Source organism: Pristiophorus japonicus, chromosome 6, assembly GCF_044704955.1.
Source record: "Pristiophorus japonicus isolate sPriJap1 chromosome 6, sPriJap1.hap1, whole genome shotgun sequence".
Lineage (NCBI taxonomy): Eukaryota > Metazoa > Chordata > Chondrichthyes > Pristiophoridae > Pristiophorus > Pristiophorus japonicus.
The window spans coordinates 221,307,907-221,332,572 of NC_091982.1; the positions used below are offsets into that span (position 1 = coordinate 221,307,907).

General features: G+C 41.8%; 1 protein-coding gene across 3 annotated transcripts in view; it reads right to left on the bottom strand.

Annotated features, from left to right (window-relative positions):
* Positions 1-22: 22 nt before the first annotated feature.
* The window catches only part of copb2 (COPI coat complex subunit beta 2), a 36,188-nt gene continuing 11,544 nt past the window's right edge, over positions 23-24,666 (bottom strand). For all 3 annotated transcript variants that reach the window (XM_070883609.1, XM_070883610.1, XM_070883612.1), the window contains exons 8-22: positions 22,104-22,246; positions 20,741-20,940; positions 19,937-20,047; positions 19,767-19,855; positions 18,618-18,724; positions 16,546-16,689; positions 15,981-16,111; positions 11,333-11,540; positions 8,859-8,969; positions 5,462-5,676; positions 4,318-4,410; positions 4,016-4,199; positions 3,848-3,919; positions 3,263-3,421; positions 23-450 (exon numbers count right to left, since the gene is read on the bottom strand). In XM_070883609.1, coding sequence (XP_070739710.1) covers positions 355-450; positions 3,263-3,421; positions 3,848-3,919; positions 4,016-4,199; positions 4,318-4,410; positions 5,462-5,676; positions 8,859-8,969; positions 11,333-11,540; positions 15,981-16,111; positions 16,546-16,689; positions 18,618-18,724; positions 19,767-19,855; positions 19,937-20,047; positions 20,741-20,940; positions 22,104-22,246 — 2,063 coding nt within the window. In that variant the 3' untranslated portion in view covers positions 23-354. The remainder of the gene's footprint in view (positions 451-3,262; positions 3,422-3,847; positions 3,920-4,015; positions 4,200-4,317; positions 4,411-5,461; positions 5,677-8,858; positions 8,970-11,332; positions 11,541-15,980; positions 16,112-16,545; positions 16,690-18,617; positions 18,725-19,766; positions 19,856-19,936; positions 20,048-20,740; positions 20,941-22,103; positions 22,247-24,666) is intronic.

Sequence of the window (24,666 nt, forward strand, 5' to 3'; positions counted from 1 at the left end):
AACACATGCTCCAGAGTCGTCATAAAAAATGTAATTTATTTTATTTGGAGTTAATACAGCACAACAGTACGAGCACTTCTATTCAGTTATGAAACACTAACTCCACAACTTCTTACTTTACAGGTATGTCTATGGCAGCCAGGCAATTTTATTGATCTGATCTACTGGCTTGGCAACAGCGCCACCTGTTGTAGTGTGGTACAAAATACACTTTAGAATGTCACCTTGCTGCCCACTCAGCATTTTAAAACTATCCAAAGTTGAATAATTTGCAACATCTTTCGATAAGCAAAGACTGAATATTCACTCATTTAATAGAAATTTGGTCACATTTAAATATTCTTGGTTTTCAACTTAATCATCCAGGAATTCTTCATCCAAATTAACATCAGAAGTGTCTATGTCATCCAGCTCCAAGTTATCCAAATCATCATCAAGATCATTCAGCGACTGAAAATGAGAATAAAATTACTGAAAGATCAAGGATGTTTTATCACATTTAGAGAGTCAAAATTGCTTTATTTATAAAAATCTAATAGGGAAAAACACAAGTCTGCAGAAAATATTGAATGTATTCCAGAACTATGAGTATTTGCACACAATTAATCTCTAGTATGGCAATTGCTAAGTTAAAACATACACATTTGCTATGCAAAATTGATTTTCAGGATAATGTTTCACAAATATACAAAACCAAAGGATAGAGCAAGACCAGCTGGTTCATGTCAGGGAACTCCTGCACACCATGATCCCCATTCCATTAGCCATGCAATCTCCTGGGAGACAAAAACAAGCCAATTTAACTGAGAAATTCTTCTGCTGCCTCCAAAGGCATTCGAATTTCAGGAGACCATGGTGACTGGGAGGCACATCCCCCATACACCCTTCTATATGTAGTTATGTTATTCATATTCACTGCATGTACCAGCAATTTTTTCAATACGTCAATGACTCCGAAAGATATCTCCTGATATCTAACCTAGTGCTATACTAACACAAGAATTAGGTGCAGGAGTAGGCCATTTGGCTCCTCAAGCCTGCTCTGCCATTCAATAAGATCATGGCCGATCTCTGACCTCAACTCCAATTTCCCTTAATATCCAAAAGTCTAATCGATCTCCGACTTGAATATAGTCAACGACTGAGCCTCCACAGATCTCGGGTAGAGAATTCCAAAGATTCACCACCCTCTGAAGAAATTTCTCCTCGTCTCAGTCCTAAATTGCTGACTCCTTATTCTGAGACTGTGACCCCTCGTTCTATACTCCCCAGCCAGAGGAAACATCCTCCCTGTATCTACCCTGTCAGGCCCTGTAAGAATTTTGTATGTTTCAATGAGATCACCTCTCATTCTTCTAAACTCTAGAGAATATAGACCTAGTCTACTCAATCTCTCTTCCATAGGACAATTCGCCCATTCCAGGAATCAGTCTGGTGAACCTTCGTTGTATATCCTACCTTAGAATACACAATATTCTAGGTGTGGTCTCACCAGGGCTTTGCAGTAAGACATCTTTACTCTTTTATACTCAAATCCTCTTGTAATAAAGGCCAACATACCATTTGATTTCTTAATCGTTTGCTGTACCTGCATGTTAATGTTGTGATTCATGTACAAGGACACAGGTCCCTTTGAGCACTAACATTTCCCAATCTCTCCATTTTAAAAAATACTATTTTTTTCTATTTTCCCTACCAAGGTGGATAACTTCACATTTCTCCACATTATATTCCATTTACCATGTTCTTGCCCACTCATTAGCCTGTCTATATCCTCTTGAAGTCTCTTTGTATCCTCCTCACAACTTACATATATTACATTTGGCCCACTCATCCAAATCATTGTCATAGATTGTGAATAGCTGAGACCAAACACCGATCCTTGCAGCACCCCACTAGTTACTGTCTGCCAACCTGAAAATGACCCATTTATTCCTGCTCTCAGTCCGTTAACCAATCCTCAATCCATACTACCCTCAATCTTGTTTATTATCCTCTTTTGTGGCACCTTATCGAATGCCTTCTGAAAATCCAAATACACCACATCCACTGGTCCCCCCTCATCTATTCTGCTAGTTACAACCTCAAAAAACTCCAATTTGTCAACCATGATTTTCCTTTCATAAATCCATGTTGACTCTGCCCAATCTTATTATTTTCTAAGTGCCCTGTTACCACGTGCTTAATAATAGATTTTAGCATTTTCCCTAGTGCTGATGTCAGGCTAACTGGTCAGTAGTTCCCCGTTTCCCCTCTCATTTCTTAAATAGCGGGATGAGATTTGCTACCTTCCAATCTACGGGGACCTTTCTAGAATCTATGGAATTTTGGAAGAGGACAACCAATGCATCCACAATCTCTATAGCCACCTCTTTCAAACCCCTAGGATGTAGGCCATCAGTTCCAGGGCATTTATCAGCTTTCAGTCCCATTAATTGATTACATAACTTATACTCATGTCCCATGATCCTCCCTAACTTATCCAACTCAAATAGACTACCCACATAGACTGAATTTAAACCTTACATTATTTTAAATACTTCAAATTAATCTCCTCAAAGGTTACACTTGGAGAGTAAGAAAATCTTACTCTAAGCCATTCATGGAATCTAAGAGCCTTTAAACTACTTATCAATCGAGTGGCCTTCTTCTGAACCTTTTCCAGGGGTCTCCACTTCATCCAGCATGTGAAGGCACCACAACTGGACAGAGCATTCTAAATGATATCTGATCAAGGCCTTGTACTAAGACAAAATAGCATTTCTTTTTTGTATTTAATCGTCCTAGCAGTAGCCTCAGCACTTCAGATTCATACACTGAAAACCCAGCAGGATTCCACTAGTAACCACTCCCCATACAGAACCACTACCATTAATAACTATTTTCTGTCTACAAGAATGCAATCAATTTCTTATCCCACCCAAAATATGCATCCTCCACAGGACACAACCTTATTTAGTAGCTTAGTATGTGGCATCTTGTTAAATTTTTTGGGAAAAACCAAGATACACAATATTTGACCAAACTACCTCCATCCACCGTTTACAATGTGCCTTCCTTTTAATTTTAAGGACATACATGGCTTCCTTTTCCAAAAAGATCGTTTTGTAGACATACCATTTTTATCCGTGTTGTTAACGTCACTGCTGAATAGGACAGCCCAATCAATCTAATTCATCTTTGCAAATCTAGCCCTCTTAAAATCTTTCATATACGGATTTACTTAAATGAGTTGTGTGCATGTATTGCTCAAGCTAATTACCTTTTCTTTAGTTTGAAGGTCCATTACTGAGTCAACTGGATCTGGCACAAAGACAGTTGCTGATTCTAATACAGCTTTTACTTCTGCTATCACTGATGTAACTAGTGTAGACACAACTGGTACTGCTTCCTCATCATCATCATCATCATCATCAGGTTTCTATAATGTCAAAAGATTTAAATCACTCAAAGAGATGCTGAAATCTTGTAATTAAATATCCACTAAGTATTTTTTTATACATCTGGAAGTAGGCGGAAATGTTTTTTTATATCACATTTGTCCGGGGCCATTCATATTTTCAAAAATCTTTGTCTGCACTTGTAATGCTGCAGGACTAGGTTTCTGCCACCAGAGTCCCTCAGAGTCCTCCAGTAGCAGAAAGCAAGCATTAAGTTCAACTTACACCTGCAGATTCTGGATCTCTGAATTATAATTTCCAACTTTAGTTTGAATCAGTTCAAACTGTAAAATAATATGCATCTTCAAAATCAGTGTTCATAGTGTTGGGGCTTTTAATTGCTTTGTACTGAAATTACATTAGTTTTCCAACTCTGAAAATTAAGGATAAGTTTAATAATCAGCTACCTCCACAGATGTTTCGTGCAGAGAAGGTACAGCGTCTTTTGATTCTTCAATAACGTTCCTTTCTTCATTTGGCTAGGAAGCAAAATTGGTAGTAGATTAGCACTGGAAAATTTCATTTAAATTCAAATTCACAGGATTTATGTAACGCAGAAGGATGTTATTACTTACAGTGACAAGAGGGTAATCCCTGGCAGGTCGCTGTTCAGTGCTGCTGGTTTCTTTCAGATACTGCTCAGCTGCAAAAGCCTCCTTTAGGCCTGGGAATAAATTCTCATACTCTGTGGGGTCAGCGAGTGACTCTGCTGCTTTTTGGTTTATTTTAGAAAGATTCTCTCTCCACAGTTTCACAACCCTGAAAGGAAAGATTGGCATCAGAGCAAAAACTTACTATGTGCATGTGTGTGTATTTTTGTATGTAATCAGGCAAAATTACACTGTGCTACAATAGAATTGTAACTGCTGACTCATACCTGGAGACCTGACTTGGCAGGTAGGTTCTGGAAAAAAAGGCAGCTTCCGGGAGGCGTCCAGTTTTTATCAGCAATTCCAGGCAACTGTCAAGCCTACATAGAATTTTTTTATTTTTTTATTAAAGAGGTAAAATAGTTGGGAGTTTAAACAGAATACCTAAACATTCTTATTAAATTCACTGCAACCCCAGTCAATATTAGTTACTCACCATTTCAATATTCAGCAACTATAATCTGAACCTTATATTTAAAAAAAAACCTTATTTAATAAAGTTAAAAAATGCAGGGAGTTCCAGATCCCATCTCCAGTCTATGTTGAGTTTGCTGCTCTCAACTGAATCAACAGTTATGGAGAAACACTGGTTTTAGCAGTCTGCGGATAGAGTTTGGGCAAAGAGAGAGGGGAAAAGGTTTCACACTTCTGTTTGTTATTCAGTGGCCTGTTCATCAGTCAAGGGCAGGCTTAGCTGTGATGCCCTCCCGACAGGCAAGGTTCATACATAAAGAATGGCTACTCAGGAGAAGTACAGTCAAGAACTGCCTACACTGATGGAACCATGTCCCTGCAACAGTAAGCACCTTCAGATGAGATGAGAAAATTATAAATCAAATGGCTAATGTAATGTTGGTTGTTTTCTCAGATTGGGTTGTACAACTGACTTGAATTCCAACCCAGAGTATAAACACCAGAACTGATTAGTTGGGCCGATTGGCCTGTTTCTGTACTGTACTATACTGTATTCTATGTAATGGACTGTATTCTATGTAATGGACACCAATCCTTACTAAGGCTTAAAGGGTAAAATGATGAGGCCAGGTTGCATGAACGTGGCTTGCATTCGCTTGAGTAAAAAAGGTTGAGTGATCTAATTGAGGTATTTAAAATGATTAAGGATTCAATATGGTAGATAGAAACTATTTCCTCTAGTAGGGGCATCCAGGAGAAGGGGGCATTATCTTAAAATTAGATTCACACGGCCATGTAAACCATAGGTTGACAGTATTGAAAAAAACAACCTCTCAAAAACACATATATTGCTAATTTTTTAAAATAAAGCACATGCAGTTGTCAATGTCAAGTGATCAGCAGTTTTAAAGCAGTGTTCAAAGAAGCTAAGGTAAGGTCTACAGCTGAAGTACTTACTTTCCTTGCATGAAGTAAGTCATAAAGGCCACATTGTTCTTGCCATCTTTTTCAACTACTTCTGCTAATTTGTTAACCATTGGAGCATTTCCAGAAGCAGTGGCCAGCAGCAAAAGTCCACCATAATCTTGCGCATGGTGTAAACACTCCTGGGCAAGGGAAAACTGGCACTTACTAATCGCAAGCTCTGCCAACTGCTTCCATTTCTGTTCTGACTGTGGAGATAAAAAGGGATATTTTGCATGAAAATGTACTAGTTTGTTGAATCCTGATGCAATTTTGCAAACATTTTCAGAAAATGTTGTGCGGGGTCATGGACCTGAAATCAACTGCAGGATTATATGAAATGGATAAAGAAAATGCATATTTGAAAGCTACATTTGCTTGGGGTGGGGATCCTCTGTCTGAACCTTGCCAGGTTTTTTGTGCTTCTATTTCCACCTGTCTTCACCACAACCCCCCACCCCACATTTGCTATTCACAAATGCTGTGAGCCTCGTAAATGTTTGAAATTACTCTCATTATGCTTCCTATTGTCTCACGTTACATCAGTTGAGCCATTTAATCATTTTGTTTTATACATAAGCATTCTATTTCTTCCCACGTGTGTGTGTCTGTATTCAGTCCCTCTTTGTTCTCTTCCTTTACAAATTCTGTTCATCTGTAATATCTTCTAGTTCTAATGCAGGGTCCACACCTGAAATACTAAGTTGTCTGTCCTCTCCACAGATGATGACTGACCTGCCGAGAGTTTCAACCAATTTCTGGTTTTGTTTTACAAATGTACGTGGCACTGGATAAAGTTACCCCTGCCCAAAACCCCAAAACAAAGTGAGGGTCAACAGTAGAACTATACCACAGAATGTTAGATCAAGATTCTTACACACAGCTTTCCAATCAAAGCTGCTGAGTGGAGCTGAATTGGTAGGGAGCAGCCTAGAAAAGACTTTAAATAAAAAAGATGTGACAAAGAAACTAGAGTCAATTTTGAAATGATAAAAAATAATTGCTTAAAATAATTTGTTGCTTCGATATCTGGTATTTGGAAAATGGGAGGGGCCAGAGAGCAACCATACATATGAGCCGGGGGGGGGGAGTGGAAGAGGATGGGGTGGGGGGAAAGAGGGAGGGGGGGGGCGGGAGAAGAGGGGAGGGAGGAGGAAAGAGTAGGGAGATGGGGGGGGGGAAGGAAAGAGGAGGGGGGGGGGGGAAGGAAAGAGGAGGGGGGTGGAAGGAAAGAGGAGGGGGGGGGAAGGAAAGAGGGGTGGGGGAAGGAAAGAGGAGGGGTGGGGGAAGGAAAGAGGAGGGGGGGGAAAGGAAAGAGGAGGGGGGGGAAAGGAAAGAGGAGGGGGGGGAGGAAAGAGGAGGGGGGGAAGGAAAGAGGAGGGGGGGAAGGAAAGAGGAGGGGGGGGAAAGAGGAGGGGGGGAAGGAAAGAGGAGATTGGGGGGAAGGAAAGAGGAGGGGGGGGAAGGAAAGAGGAGATGGGGGGGAAGGGAAAGAGGATGGGGGGGAAGGGAAAGAGGAGAGGGGGGGAAGGGAAAGAGGAGAGGGGGGGAAGGGAAAGAGGAGAGGGGGGAAGGGAAAGAGGAGAGGGGGGAAAGGAAAGAGGAGAGGGGGGGAGAAAGGAAAGAGGGGGGAAAGGAAAGAGGAGGAGGGGGGAAAGGGAGGAGGAGGGGGGAAAGGAAGGAGGAAGAGGGGGGGAAGGAAAGAGGAAGAGGGGGGGAAGGAAAGAGGAAGAGGGGGGGGAAGGAAAGAGGAAGAGGGGGGGGAAGGAAAGAGGAGAAGGGGGAGAAAGAGGAGAAGAGGGGGGGAAAGAGGAGAAGAGGGGGGGGGAAGAGGAGAAGAGGGGGGGGGGAAAGAGGAGAAGAGGGGGGGGGGAAGAGGAGAAGAGGGGGGGGAAGAGGAGAAGAGGGGGGGGGGAAGAGGAGAAGAGGGGGGGAGGGAAGAGGAGAAGAGGGGGGGAAAGAGGAGAAGGGGGGGGGGGAAGAGGAGAAGAGGGGGGGGGGAGAAAGAGGAGAAGAGGGGGGGGGGAAGAGGAGAGAGGGGGGGGGAAGAGGAGAAGGGGGGGGGGAAGAGGAGAAGAGGGGGGGGGAAAGAGGAGAAGAGGGGGGGGAAAGAGGAGAAGAGGGGGGGGAAAGAGGAGAAGAGGGGGGGAAAGAGGAGAAGAGGGGGGGAAAGAGGAGAAGAGGGGGGGGGGGAAAGAGGAGAAGAGGGGGGGGAAAGAGAAGAGGGGGGGAAAGAGGAGAGGGGGGGGGAAAGAGGAGAGGGGGGGGAAAGAGGGAGAGGGGGGGAAGAGGAGAGGGGGGGGGGAAGAGGAGAGGGGGGGGGGAAGAGGAGAGGGGGGGGGACGAGGAGAGGGGGGGGACGACGAGGAGAGGGGGGGGGACGAGGAGAGGGGGGGGACGAGGAGAGGGGGGGGGGGAAGAGGAGAGGGGGGGGGGAAGAGGAGAGGGGGGGGAAGAGGAGAGGGGGGGGGAAGAGGAGAGGGGGGGGAAGAGGAGAGGGGGGGGGAAGAGGAGAGGGGGGGGAAGAGGAGAGGGGGGGGGGAAAAGAGGAGAGGGGGGGGAAAAGAGGAGAGGGGGGGGAAAAGAGGAGAGGGGGGGAAAAAGAGGAGGGGGGGGAAAAGAGGAGGGGGGGGGGAAAGAGGAGAGGGGGGGGGGAAAGAGGAGAGAGGGGGGGGAAAGAGGAGAGGGGGGGGGGAAAGAGGAGAGGGGGGGGGGAAAAGAGGAGAGGGGGAAAGAGGAGAGGGGGAAGTGGAGGGGGGGCGGGGAACGTTAAACAGATTAGCCTGCCCAGGTCCCATCCTACTCACGTCTTGCCCTCAATCACTTTGCTTTCATGCTACCCCCACCCCCCCGAACATCTCCGAAACAGTCCCAAGGAACACTCTATGGCCTCAGTCATCTTCCTTCTTGATGGTCACTTTTGCCAGCTCCTTCTCCCTTTCTTGTTTGGCTTTCTGTTCCCAGAATCTCCGGTCTCCGATGACGGACATTGCCGTCTGTTCCCTCGTAGGTTGCGGCGGGGAGCCCATTCGGCCAGGGCTAGGGGCGGCGTGCTTCGGGTCACTCCCACACAGCCTGCAGCACAGGCACACAGAATCCGGGGACGAGGAGCTACTGCACATGCGCGCACACTCTAGTGCGCATGTGCAGAGGTCCCAGCACTGTTTTCAGCGCCAGAACCTGGCTCCACCCCACACGCGTTCTGTTGCGCTACGCCAGGACCCTACATCGGTGCTGCTGCGTGGAGAATACAAAGGTAAATAATAGGCGCCGTTTCTGTTCTTAAAAAGTCGCCGCAACTCACCGAGGTGCGCCATTCTAACCGCGGATGCAAACTTAGGCCCATAATTTCTGAAACAGAAACATCAAAAGTGATGAATACAAGTGTTACCTCTGCTTCTACAGCCAACTGATACGCGATCTTGAGCTCTCTAAGCTGCAGTGCAAGTTCAAAGCGGTGTTCTGGATCAGTGGATACTGCAAGAGCCTGTGATTTGAATCCCTGCGTGTGGCAAAAGAAAACAGCTTGAAGGTTCTTGTGAAAAATGCATTCTCACTTTCAGCTTTTCCAAGATGCTCTGCAGCAAATCTTACAGGCTGGATTTGTGGCAATGAGCTGCACTAATGTATTTTCTACCAGTCCTGGTTCTATTCAGACTTAAAATAGCAGATTTGATTTTGTCCCTCAGCAGGTCTTTATCCTTCTGGGCCTGAAATTAGTCCTGCAATACTTAAATGTCATTCTTATTTACATAGCAAGTGAAATCTGAACAGTCACCTCATCCCAAAACGACTATAAAAACAACTTGCATTTGTATAGCACCTTTAACATAGGGAAATGTTGCCAGGCGATTCATGAGAATGTGACTAATCTGAAAGCAACATAGTCTCCATAATCAATAGTACTGATTAAAATAAATTGCGGCAGAAAATAAAATGTGAATCTATTTCGTTTGTGATTTAGAATGGAAAGCTTATCGACTTTAAATTTTAAGCAACCACTTTTCATTTCTGTGCTGCTCATAAACTTCCCTGTAAACCACTCAACAACTGCAATTTATATTTTATGTTTCTTACAAACCAAGCATAAGTCCGTACACTAAATTACTTCCAATTGCTGCAAAGAGGCAATGGGGAATTTGAGTTACAGATAAGCTTTAATTGTTTTAAGGAAACATTACAATACTATATTAAGATTTCTGTAAACTGGGATCACACAACTTTCAAGTTCAGAAAGTTCTGAAAATATTACCGACAAAACTGGCCCCAAGGTAAAGGATGAATATTCAAAAGAGAAATAGAGGTGACGCTTCTGCTACAAGTACTAAACCCTTACTTGCGAATAGCACCTTGGGACAGACACTAGTTAAAGCTGAAAATGGTGAACCAAATACTGATTTGGTTCTGCAAGTGATTGTGCGGTAAGCACAATCTCATAACAGTCTTTCTACTGCTCAGATTGGTGCCGGGGTAATAAAATAAATCCAGCAGCAGAAGGAACCAAATTGTCATGTAAATGGTTTGTTAGAGAATTAAGACAACATGCAAATAAGAATCTGCCTGGTTATATGAACAAGGTTTTCCAGTGACTTTCAGTGTTAAAACTAACATAACTGAACACATAACTTTACAGGTTAAAATACAAATATCGACATTGATTTCTATATAAACAAAAAACAGAGAAAATTACTGGTCACCATTTCAAAGTCACTGCTAAGGATATTGTAGCCAGAAGTACTAATTTTATTACTAAAATTTTCATTATTTTTATTTTTGTATTTCTTCCCTCTATTTCCCCTCCCATCACCCCCAATATCTCCAAATTTCAATCTGTATATCCACTGTGCAACATCTAAAACATATTTCCTGCTGGCCTGGTCTTGGAGCAGTGGAATCTTTTACCGGCTACAGATGCCTATTTTTCCATATCCCAATCAATTTTAGACAAATTAGATGAGAACAAACGAAACAATTCATTCATTTTTGACTGCTCAACCGCCCATGCATTTAACACAGGATGTGCATGGATATACGGAGAGTTTTCCTCAACCATTAGAACAACCCGTGAAACTTGTTTGTACCTGTTGTACTTGGGAATTATGTAGGCTTTCACATTCCTGGAGGACAATTGCCTAGTATCATTCAATTCAGAACAGCTAAATAATAATACATTCAAAAACATAGTCTTCCACGGTCATAGAGACATAGAAAATAGGTGCAGGAGTCGGCCATTCGGCCCTTCGACCCTTCACCACCATTCAATATCATTGCTGATCATGTAACTTCAGTACCCCATTTCTGCTTTCCCGCTATACTCCTTGATCCCTTTAATCGTAAGGGCCACATCTAACTCCCTTTTGAATACCGAACCAAAGTACTTGTTCAATTGGTCTGCCATTTCTTTGTTCCCCGTTATGAACTGGCCTCAACAACTTTCTGTGGTAGAGAATTCCACAGGTTCACAATTCTCTGAGCGAAGAAGTTTCTCCTCATCTCGGTCCTAAATGGCTTTCCCCTTATCCTTAGACTGTGACCCCTGGTTCTGGACTTCCCCAACATCGGGACCATTCTTCCTGCATCTAACCTGTCCAATCCCATCAGAATTTTATATGTTTCTATGAGATCCCCTCTCATTCTTCTAAAGTTATAACTAAAGTTTGATGTTATGTCTGATTTATATGGGAACTACTGTCAGCTACAGAAGTGCTCAACAAGCATTTTAATTTAAATGCTTGCTTTTTAAAAAATTATACAATGTTATATATTAGTAAGAGACTGGATCATTCTGCTGACAAGCGTCTCTGTTGAATGAACGCACCTGCAGAGTACAAGTCTGACTTTTAATGTGGTCATATTCCATCTAACCTGTTTCTCTAGGAAATGTGCTACTCGTGTCCTCTGCTCCTTTGGAATTGTGGGAAGAACCTTGTCAGCCATGGAAAAGTCCCTCCTCATGACCGCAGTCTGGTACTCGAGCACAGAGACAAGTAGAGAATAGCTGACTATGTTCAACTCTTTGTCTCCCAAATACAGACGATTATCCTTTGGGATATAACCCAGGAGATACATAGTCCTGAAAAGATAATGTTGGTACTTGAATTTTGGTGTGTAACAACATTGGTCCTTAATGAAAAATAACATTTCTTTTTGAATTATGCAGATAATTTTCATATGTACACGAGTCTAATTAGCCGACTTCTCACAGCTACATTTATAACCTGCCGAATAAATGCAGCCATACAGAGCAGAAGGGCCCAGATCAACCCTTGGTCTGGGCTAAGTTAGCTGATTTGAATTAAGGCACAATTGGATGCAACCTCCCTATGCATAAAACATACATGGCGCCTGCTCCAGTCACTACCAATGATACCTACTGGAATGTCGCATGGGTGAAAATATGATAAGGCTTGCCTGCGAAGACCCCACAGTAAATAGTCTGCTGACACTTAGGCTTCACACATGAAGGAGGGCTAGTTGGGGATAGGAGGGCAATTGGTGTCCATGGAAACATAGAAACATAGAAAATAGGTGCAGGAGTAGGCCATTTGGCCCTTCCAGCCTGCACCGCCATTCAATGAGTTCATGGCTGAACATGCAACTTCAGTACCCCATTCCTGCTTTCTCGCCATACCCCTTGATCCCCCTAGTAGTAAGGACTACATCTAACTCCTTTTTGAATATATTTAGTGAATTGGCCTCAACAACTTCCTGTGGTAGAGAATTCCACAGGTTCACCACTCTCTGGGTGAAGAAGTTTCTCCTCATCTCGGTCCTAAATGGCTTACCCCTTATCCTTAGACTGTGACCCCTGGTTCTGGACTTCCCCAACATTGGGAACATTCTTCCTGCATCTAACCTGTCTAAACCCGTCAGAATTTTAAACGTTTCTATGAGATCCCCTCTCATTCTTCTGAACTCCAGTGAATACAAGCCCAGTTGATTCAGTCTTTCTTGATATGTCAATCCCGCCATCTCGGGAGTCAGTCTGGTGAACCTTCACTGCACTCCCTCAATAGCAAGAATGTCCTTCCTCAAGTTAGGAGACCAAAACTGTACACAATACTCCAGGTGTGGCCTCACCCAGTCCCTGTACAACTGTATTAACACCTCCATGCCCCTGTACTCAAATCTCCTCGCTATGAAGGCCAACACGCCATTTGCTTTCTTAACCGCCTGCTGTATCTGCATGCCAACCTTCAATGACTGATGTACCATGACACCCAGGTCTCGTTGCACCTCCCCTTTTCCTAATCTGTCACCATTCAGATAATAGTCTGTCTCTGTTTTTACCACCAAAGTGGATAACCTCACATTTATCCACATTATACTTCATCTGCCATGCATTTGCCCACTCACCTAACCTATCCAAGTCACCCTGAAGCCTCATAGCATCCTCCTTGCAGCTCACACTGCCACCCAACTTAGTGTCATCCGCAAATTCGGAGATACTACATTTAATCCCCTTGTCTAAATCATTAATGTACAATGTAAACAGCTGGGGCCCCATTACAGAACCTTGCGGTACCCCACTAGTCACTGCCTGCCATTCTGAAAAGTCCCCATTTACTCCTACTCTTTGCTTCCTGTCTGACAACCAGTTCTCAATCCACGTCAGCACACTACCCCCAATCCCATGTGCTTTAACTTTGCACATTAATCTCTTGTGTGGGACCTTGTCGAAAGCCTTCTGAAAGTCCAAATATACCACATCAACTGGTTCTCCCTTGTCCACTCTACTGGAAACATCCTCAAAAAATTCCCTAAGATTTGTCAAGCATGATTTCTTTTTCACAAATCCATGCTGACTTGGACCTATCATGTCACCTCTTTCCAAATGCGCTGCTATGACATCCTTAATAATTGATTCCATCATTTTACCCACTACCGATGTCAGGCTGACCGGTATATAATTCCATGTTTTCTCTCTCCCTCCTTTTTAAAAAAATGGGGTTACATTGGCTACCCTCCACTCCATAGGAACTGATCCAGAGTCTATGGAATGTTGGAAAATGACTGTCAATGCATCCGCTATTTCCAAGGCCACCTCCTTAAGTTCTCTGGGATGCAGTCCATCGGGCCCTGGGGATTTATCGGCCTTCAATCCCATCAATTTTCCCAACACAATTTCCCGACTAATAAGGATTTCCTTCAGTTCCTCCTTCTTACTAGGCCCTCTGACCCCTTTTATATCCGGAAGGTTGTTTGTGTCCTCCTTAGTGAATACCGAACCAAAGTACTTGTTCAATTGGTCTGCCATTTCTTTGTTCCCCGTTATGACTTCTCCTGATTCTGACTGCAGGGGACCTATGTTTGTCTTTACTAACTTTTTTCTCTTTACATATCTATCGAAGCTTTTGCAGTCCGTCTTAATGTTCCCTGCAAGCTTCCTCTCGTACTCAATTTTCCGTGCCCTAATCAAACCCTTTGTCCTCCTCTGCTGAGTTCTAAATTTCTCCCAGTCCCCGGGTTCGCTGCTATTTCTGGCCAATTTGTATGCCACTTCCTTGGCTTTAATACTATCCCTGATGTTCCTTGATAGCCACGGTTGAGCCACCTTCCCTTTTTTATTTTTGTGCCAGACAGGGATGTACAATTGTTGTAGTTCATCCATGCGGTCTCTAAATGTCTGCTATTGCCCATCCACTGTCAACCCCTTAAGTATCATTCGCCAATCTATCCTAGCCAATTCACGCCTCATAACTTCAAAGTTACCCTTCTTTAAGTTCTGGACCATGGTCTCTGAATTAACTGTTTCATTCTCCATCCTAATGTAGAATTCCACCATATTATGGTCGCTCTTCTCCAAGGGGCCTCGCACAACGAGATTGCTAATTAATCCTCTCCCATTACACAACACCCAGTCTAAGATGGCCTCCCCCTAGCTGGTTCCTTGACATATTGGTCTAGAAAACCATCTCTTATGCATTCCAGGAAATCCTCCTCCACCGTATTGCTTCCAGTTTGGTTAGCCCAATCTATACCCATGTTAACTGCTGCACCTTTATTGCATGCACCCCTAATTTCCTGTTTGATGCCCTCCCCAACATCACTACTACTGTTTGGAGGTCTGTACACAACTCCCACTAATGTTTTTTGCCCTTTGGTGTTCTGTAGTTCTACCCATATAGATTCCACATCATCCAAGCTAATGTCCTTCCTAACTATTGCATTAATCTCCTCTTTAACCAGCAATGCTACCCCACCTCCTTTTAACTTTTATTCTATCCTTCCTGAATGTTGAATACCCTTGGATGTTGAGTTCCCAGCCCTGATCATCCTGGAGCCATGTCTCTGTAATCCCAATCACATCATATCTGTTAACATCTATTTGCACAGTTAATTCATCCACCTTATTACGGATACTCCTTGCATTAAGACACAAAGCTTTCAGACTTGTTTTTTTTTTTAAAAACACCCTTTGTCCTTTTAGAATTATGATGTAGTGTGGCCCTTTTTGTTTCTTGCCTTTGTTTACTCGGCCTTCCACTATTGCTTTTTAACCTTTCTACCATCTGTTTCTGACTCCAAATTACTTCGCCCTGTCTCGCTGCATAAGTTCCCATCCCCCTGCCATATTAGTTTAAACACTCCCGAACTGCATTTGTAAATGTTACCCCCGGGACATCAGTTCCAGTCCTGCCCAAGTGCAGACTGTCCCTTTTGTACAGGTCCCACTTCCCTCAGAACTGGTTCCAATGTCCCAGGAATTTGAATCCCTCCCTCTTGCACCACTGCTCAAGCCACTTATTTATTCTAACTATCCTGCTCCCTCTACTCTGATTAGCACATGGAACTGGTAGCAATCAAGAGATTACTATCTTTGAGGTCCTACTTTTTAATTTAACTCCTAGCTCCCTAAATTCAGCTTGTAGGACCTCTTCCCGCTTCTTACCTATATCATTGGTACCTACATGTACCACGACAACTGGCTGTTCACCCTCCCTCTCCAGAATGCTCTGCAGCCGCTCCGAGACATTCTTGACCCTTGCACCAGGGAGGCAACATACCATCCTGGAGTCTCAGTTGCGGCCACAGAAACTCCTATCTATTCCCCTTACAATACGTATTCCAAGATGCATCAAAGGGATAAAAAGCTTCCTCAGCTCAGACTGAAAGGCTCCTTTTAAAAGGGAAAGGAAGTTGGAATTTATTTGTGTACAAGATGAGAATAGTTTCAAATAGTCACTTGTTACATTGTTATTTTATGTTGCAGTGTGGTCACGGGTTCACAACTTTAATCAGTCACGACTGTTCCTGAGGTATGCTTCGGGGAAAGTAGCTGTCTTTCGCTCACAAGCTGTCCAGGGCAGACCATGTATTATTCATGGCTGCAGCTGATCTGGTAAATGACATGTCAACACTCCAGACTCGTTATAAATTTTTGAAGCTTTGTTCCAGGATATTAGCTGCATTGTTTGTAATATATAGAGGAACCACACAGGTATTTGACAAAATATTTTGTACTGAGTTTTATATGTATGCCATGCGATTTTCCCATCGCTCTGCCACTCACCTGTCAAGATGGGCAATGGTGACAATCTCTCCACCAACATAGTAATTAAGCCTGTTCACAGAGCTGGTGTAGATAAAGCAGTCTCCTACCCACAATCCAGTCTTCACGATTTCCTGAATTTCACCAAGAACCTGGAAAAAGTATGTCCAAAAAAATGAAACAAAGCTACTAACTCAACAGTGAAAGCTTTGCTCAGTATCAAACAATTAGAAAGAAAGAAAACATGCTGTCAGAGGCATTGTCAACGTTTGTGCAGCATCATTATAGCCTACTGTAACCAAGTTCTATTCAAGCAGCTTTTACAGCCTATGATTTCCATATTTTCATCGTTTTCTCCAAGTAACATCTGAATTGTTACATTAAGACTTGCATTTATATAGCGCCTTTCACGACCACCGGACATCTCAAAGCGCTTTAAGCCAATGAAGTACTTTTTGGAGTGTAGTCATAGTTGTAATGTGGGAAACGCAGGAGCCAACTTGCGCACACCAAACTCCCACAAACAGTAATGTGATAATGACCAGATAATCTGTTTTTTCTTTTACTTTCAGTACTTGCATCTTACCTCAAATGCATCTTCAATGCCATCCTCTGTAACTCCTTCATGTGTTTCCTGTGCTGTAGCCACCTTCTCAGCAAGATATTTCAAAATGAAGAAGGAATCCTCTGTGGCAATGCACACCAGTTCACCAGAGTCTGACCAGAATATCTGCAAGGCAAAAGACCATGTAACTATCTTGTGCTGAGGTGATTAATATCACTGTCTGCAATATGTAGTATCAAACTATATAGATCAGCAAAGTCCCAAGTTTGATCTTGAATCAGCTGATCTTAGTTAGAATAGTGGTATCGGTATTGCAATGGGCCTTAGTACCCATGGGTTCCTACGAGTGATCGCTATCCAGTGATCCCAATAGGAAAGTGCGCGTTTGTGGATATCAAGTGAGAACAAGATCAGGCTGGGCTGTGATGCCCTAGACAGTGGAATAATCTACAAACACTCATGGTCTGGACTAAGAGGGAAAAATTGCCATTGAAGAAGGGATCGGAGGCAGCTGCTGCCCATGAACCTGTATCCCATCATAGGCCAGAACCTTTAGGAAAGATGGGGAAATTGTGGGAGAATTAAAATACAAATAATCAGCAACATAACCACTATGCTACCATACCTGTAGCAAATGCCTACCCTCACTTAAGAGTGTAGGCACAAGAAAAGACCCTTTACACATTATTTAAATCCATGCAGAACGACCATTTCCATTTCTGCTCCTTTGCTACCAACCACACTCCCCTCTACCCGTTAAACCTGGAATAATTTATTTTTAAAAATTCAACAGAGACTGTTTTTATCATGCCAAGTGGCAGTCTTTTCCATAAGCTACTTAAAAAAAAGTTATTCCTCAAGTAAAGTCAGCTTGTTTCTTAAGGTTTAAATCACTTCTCCTAACTCAGCAACTCCTTCACAATTCCAGCCATGTACACAGGTGGTGTACAGCAAGTTCCAACCATGTACGCAAGCTGCCCGAGGTTTTCTGATCACAACATAAATGATAGTCCATTCATTTTAAATGGGTTTCAATCAGCATTATAGCCGGAAAATGCAAGCTGCTGTATACAGCAAGCTGCAACTATAGCAAAGGATCTCACGAGAACTTCGGCAATAAATCAACGCTATAAATGCTCTTATACTGGAGCAGATTGCCATTGGAGCATATCTACCAGCTAGTAAGAATGCAATGCAAAAATCATTAGCTCAGATAAGTAGCATAAATTTACATTTTAAGGACACCTCGGAAGTAAATCATTCCAGCTCCAAAGGAAATATATTCCTTCAAAATTCCAAAAGTGACTTATCAAGATAGGTATGAAAAAATCAAATCAGGTCGTAAATTGCGGCCGCTCCGGATGCTTACCATGTGCGCACGCACCCGAAGAGGCCTCACAAATGCCGGCATTTGTGATCTGTCAAAATGTATTTTCGCACGCATCCCTGGGAGAAGGACATTCACACGCAGAGATTTGGGCTATTTGCCCAATTCCCGCCCAGTGAATGTCTGAAACTTTTACGCCTGGTAAAAGCAGGCGTCTAGCCTAACTTTGCCAGGGAAGAGTTTTAAAAGATAGAAAAATTAAATGTTATCACTAATTTTTATATTAAAAACCCCGTCCATTAAGACAAGTTTATTTTTACCCCTATTAAAACATTTTTTTTTTTAAATCAAAAAAATAAATTGTCGAAAACATTTAATTAAATTCAATTTCAATTAATGTTAAATATGTGTGGTGTCTGTTTTAATTTATTGTGTTGTGTTTGTGTTTTGGGGGTTTTCTCTGATAGTAATGGGAGCTTGTACAAACTGAGCACCCATTATCATCAATGAGAATACTCCATGTTCATTGGTGGTCCAGGCCCATGTAATCCCAGGTTGCACTTGCATTCTTGGGATGCGTGAGCCCAAAGTTTTGGGCTGTGAAAGGAGGCCTTGGACCGCAAGTCTACGTTCCTCCGGGGCCACCAGGTACTTGCGTTAAAAAAAATTAGGTCCGAGGCATCCGTCCGCAGGAAGCCTCCGACCACAATTTTTGGGCAACTATGTTCTTAATTTGGAACACTAATCGTCAGGTCATATCACTTACATGTTTGGGCTGTATTTCGATTCTGCGGACAAGTTCAGTGGTATCCCAGTCGTAAAACGCCAAGCCATTCATTGACCGGACACCCAGGAGAAACCCGCCGTAGATGCCTTTGAATAAGAAAATCAGAAAAATAGAAGACAGAATGCCTGTAAATGTATTTGCGCTACCAATCCAGAACTCAATCTTCAGATTTTAATAATTTAATGCGGTGCATGCTCCATAAAATTGAAAGTTACTAATCTGTCTTCATAGCCTAACTACATCACAACCTTGTGAATCACCAAAGAGTTAGTGACAAGAAATATGAAGGAATTCAGTAAGCAAGGCCTACATGGTATTTGATAATGCTTTATTATCTCTCTCTCTTGCACGTTTCTTCTTTTATCTAATCATTCTTTTCTTTTGATCCCATCCATCTCTCTTGCTCTGTTTATGCTCCAGCCATCTCTTCTTTCTAATCCCCTTTCTCTACATGGCCACTTTCATACAGTTCAAAGCACAAAATCACTTTCTGAATGATCAAAGAGAGGATATTTGGCACAGGTATCATTTTAGTTCTGAATTATAAACAGATGTCCTTCACCATCTTGCAGTTTGTGACTCAAATGTTTGAGGATCTTTATTTAAAATGTAGTTAAAGATGTTCCATAATTGATATGTAATGTCTTGCTTATTAAAAAGCACTCTATATGGGTCATCACTGCATGATAGATGTGGTCATATTTCATGTATATACTAACTTTAAACTCTCCATCTACATGGCATTTCATATAAATTACAGGTTAACTATAAAAGCATTTAACCATTTCCAAGTGAACCATCCAATTTTAAATACTACACACAGAAATAGTCAAATCCCTTTCCTCTATTTTTAATCCCAATGAATAGTGACTTTCTGGTTCTACCAAGAAATGGTTGACATAATCTCCACATTCTAGTGGCCAATGGATTGGCCCAAAGGCTCTCAATAGTAAGTTTACTAAATGTTACAAAGGAGTATAGGTTTTTTGAGGGGACCGAGAAAAAAAAAGTTCCATTTCCTGGTCATACAACGGAGAATGGACAGTATTCAAAACTCTGCAGGAAAGGGATATTTGCTCGCTCTGGATATCATCTCCCTTAAATACAATGTAAACTGCATCTCATTACCTTCTGCTCCAAAATCAGGCTTAAAGGATTTCTTTTCCTTGAAATTCTTGAATATTTTTACCACGCTGTTGCTTTCCCTGATTGCATATCTGAAAAGAATAGAAAATCCATTTGTTACTCAAGCGTTTCCTGATCACAAATTAAAGTCCTGTACCTTGAATTTTACTTACTCAGAAGAATCGTGTGCCCATACAAACTCCTGTGCAGACCCGAAGCTCTTATTTCTCAAAGCCATTGCAGTGTAGATAATGTATTCACCATCACCACAGACCACAACAAACCTAAGTACCAAAATTGAAATTAATGCATGAATAAAAATTTTACATTGTTAACTAACTAGTCAAAATTGGTGATTCAAAGCCTCTAAGATATCCTCACTTCCAAAGCAAAAAATAAACTCAACATGTAATGATATACAACAACTCTAAACCTCAGTTATGAAATCTGTACAAACCAGTTAGCACTGAAGAGTAAAGGCAACATTAAGAATATTAACACTTAGTGAAGCGAAAAGGACAAAAGCCTGATTTATCCAAAGTAATTAGGAGAAGGTTCCCTTCCTTTCAAAGAAACTGCCATTTTTTCTTTTGCAACTTTATCTTTGTTGGTGCAAGGGAGGTAAAAGGTACTGAATGACCCATTGTATGTCGAACCCCAATGACAGGTGGTATTTCCTTTACACGGTCATTTCTAATACTGGACTAAAACATTTAACATTTTTAATGCTCCAAGTAACATGTGGACCAGGCATGTTATTTTCAAATCGGAACTAAAGTACAATTTACTAAAATAACAAACTGTAAATTTCTAAATTTTAAAAAGCTCACTAAGTTATCCAAGTAACAGCTAAAATCTGTTTATGCTAACAATTTCCCCATCTTTGTTCAATACAAACTAAATATTGCTCTTCGTCTATTTTGCACTATGCAGTTGTTAAAAGATATATACTTTGTTTTTATAAACTAGAGCCTTACCTTCCGTTGGGGTTGTGTTGAATTGTCTGTGGATAGATCTCGCAGCTTCCCATATCTTTCACAGCCAAGGGCAGTCTTTCGCCATCTTTTATCTCAGCATCTCCCATTGCTTTGAGGTTGGCCTGCTGGACTTCAGAATGCTTGGCCCAAATAATTTTACCACTAGCATCCATAGACATTGCTGGTTCTTCACGACCAAGCTAAAATATTTAAGTATGTTGTGAAATACCAGAATGTTCCATTACATTTGAAAGCAAGAAAGACCAACATGTGGATTAAAGAGTACAAAGTTCTCTAGTTAAAATGCAAATATTCTAAAATGAGTTATTTGGATGAGAGTGAGGAGGGAAGAACTAAGTAGCAATATGTTTGCATGGGGCTCTTTCTACTAATATCTGGGTTCAAATCCAGATTGGGGAGATGAAAGCTTCCTCTCTCTACTAGTTGCAAGGGTCTTGCTCCAAATTAATTTCAGCAGGCTCAACCCAGCTCCTTTTGAACATACATCCAGTGCACAAAACTGCTTGCAGCTTGGTGAACTACTCAGGATAAGCTCGTGTGGGTAATGAAAAATTTCACATTGATGCAGCAAGGTGTGATCTTCGAAAGTCGGTGAAGGAATTTAGATCCATTGCTTGGTGGAGTAATATAAATTTTACCTTGCTTCTATTGTGCAAGTATATCTGATCTAGGAGTGCTTAACAGAGATATTGGATCCAAAAATGAAAGCATTCCCTGCAATATTTCTCATTAAGAAGCATGAATTTCACCACAAATCTAAAGGTATAAAAACAAGCACACAACTGAAATGACTGTATAAAGAATTAAGAGTAGTTATATATAAGCCTGTTTTTAACTTGTGTGTGCAGTAGTGAGTGGGATAAATTAAAAGTTGATCCTCCTGAGAACATCCCTATAACTAATGAGCAATGCAACTATATTCCAACTAGGTGATTGTGGGTCTGAATCCCTGGACAGCAAGCATGTATTTCATTTCAAAGATTAATATGCCCCTATATAATCAGTTCACTCTTGTCACTTTTAACAAAACAAAGATCAGATTTAGAACCTCCCCACATTTTACAGTATGTATTATTTTAAATAATGTTAGTAATAATAAACACAACTGATCAAGTCATGGTAATGTTTTAGTTATCAAACAGACTTGATATAATATACTCAAAAGCTTGCATGTGTCTGCTATAATTAAAGAACAGTATATCCAACCCGTGTAGCTCTATTGATGCATCAAGAAACCAACATCACACCATTCCAATTCCCATTAAATGATTGGTGCACATAAAATTGCACCCCCACATTGCAGATTACAGATGTTCAAACAGAAGTATTTTAGCTCGCATACCTTAATGATGATGCTGCCTTCATCATAGCCGAGAGCCACATTGTTGGAGCCCCTCAGACTTGCCACACACCAGACTCGTTCCATCCCATAATTCAGCGTGCTTTCTAGACGGTAAGTGCTCGAATGCCAAATGCGGACAGTACCTTTAAAGAATTAAATGCAACTAACTGGTCAGTTACACACATAGTAACATAGTAATATTCTGGGCAAGAGACTATTGGTTCATTTAGCCTATTCTTCCAAAGGTCTCATCAGTTTTTAAAAAAATCATGATTCCATTACCCCTTCATCACTTCAACAGGAATTCATTCAGTCCTTTAAAACTTGTTTTCTTCTCCATCACCCAAACTGGTAATATGTTTCACAATTCTATCAACCTTATATTTAAAAAAATACAGCTGCTTAAATTTCTTATTTTATATTCATGTCCTTAATTTAAAACTGCTACCTTAGTCCTTGAATCATGTACCCAACAGATCCAAAGTTTCCATTCTGTTGGAAATCATAAAAGATCTCCATCAGCCCCTCCTCGTCTTCTTTGCCAGAAAATGAAGTCTTGGGAGAAACCATTGTTCCTCAAAACTCAGCCCCCTTAGTTCAAGTATCAGTCTCATCGCTCTCCTCTGGACTCCCTCCAATAATTTAACATCTTTTCTGTAATATGAAGACTAAACCTGAATGCAGTACTCAGATGCTGCCTCACCAAGACCAGATATAATTTAATCATCACCTCCTTTCACTCACACCCCTAGTTTTAGACCACAATGGTTTATTTTCTTTCTTGACTGCCTGCAAATACAGAGTTTTTTAAACAACCTATCCATCAAAACCCCCAAGTCCCTTTCTTCCGGAGATGAGGGGGTTGACTTATAAAGATAGGTTGAGTATGTTGGGCCGATACACATTGGAGTTCAGAAGAATGAGAGGTGATCTTATCGAAACATATAAGATAATGAGGGAGCTCAACAAGGTGGATGCAGAGAGGATATTTCCACGCATAGGGAAACTAAAACCAGGGGACATAATCTCAGAATAAGGGGCCGCCCATTTAAAACTGAGATGAGGAGGAATTTCTTCTCAGAGGGTTGTAAATCTATGGAATTCTCTGCCCCAGAGAGCTGTGGAGGCTGGGTCATTAAATATATTTAAAGTGGAGATAGATAGATTTTTTTAGCAATAAGGGAATAAAGGGTTATGGGGAGCAGGCAGGGAAGTGGAGCTGAGTCCACGATCAGATCAGCCATGATCTTATTAAATGGCGGAGCAGGCTCGAGGGACCAGGTAGCCTACGCCTGCTCCTATTTCTTATGTTGGAAAATGGGCAGAAACAATGAAAGCATTTTAAACAGTCTTAGGGCTGGACTTTCGAGTCTTTGGGCAAAAACGTAAGTGATATAGGTAGGACAAAGAAAGAGGTTCTGCTGAGGGAGTATGAACAGCTAGGGGCCAATTAAAAAGCAGATCCACAAAGGTAATAATCTCTGGATGACTACCTGAGCCACAAGCAAATTTGCATAGGATAAATAAGATCAGAGTGTTGAACACGTGGTTCAAAGACTGGTGTGGGAGAAATGGGTTTTGGTTTGTGGGGCACTGGCACCAGTACTGGGGTAAAAGGGAGTTGTTCCAATGGGACGGGCTTCACTTGAACCGTGCTGGGACTAGTGTCCTTGGTGAATCAAATAACCAGGGCTGTAGAGAGGGCTTTAAATTAAATAGGGGAGGGGGGCAGGGAGGGTTCAGGTGAGCAGAAATTAAAAAATTTCATGAGCAAGAAGGCAATAGAGCAGGGTAGCACTGGGCGAATTGGTAACCTCAGTGTGTCAGGAAGGGACAGAATAAACATCAGTGTATCAGAAAGTGGGGTCAAAGCAGGAAAAAATGGTAAAAAAACAAAATTAAAAGCTCTTTATCTGAATGCACACAGCATTTGTAATAAAATAGATGAGTTGGTGGCGGAGGGAGATATAAATGGGTATGATCTGATTGCCATTACAGAGACATAGTTGCAAGGTGACCAAGCCTGGGAACTAAATATTATGGGGTATTTGACAATTTGTAAGGATAGATAGAAATGAAAAGGAGGTGGGGTAGCTCTGTTAATAAAGGATGAGATCAGTGCAGTAGTGAGAAATGATATTGGCTCAGAAAATCAAGATGTAGAATCAGTTTGGGTGGAGATAAGAAATAATAAGGGGAAGTCGTCACTGGTGGGCGTAGTCTATAGGCCCCCTCACAGTAGCTACAATGTTGGACGGAGTATAAATCAAGAAATAATGGAGTCTTGTAAAAAAAGAAACGGCAATAATCATGGGCGATTTTAATCTTCATATTGATTGGACAAATCAAATTGTCCAAAGTAGCCTTGAGGAAGAGTTCATAGAGTGTATCCGGGAAAGTTTCCTTCAACAGTACGTTACGGAACCAACTGGGGAGCAGGCTAACTTAGATCTGGTACTGTGTAATGAGACAGGATTAATAAATGATCTCCTAGTAAATGATCCTCTAGGAAAGAGTGATCATAGCATGGTTGAATTTCAAATTCAGTTGGAGGGTGAGAAAG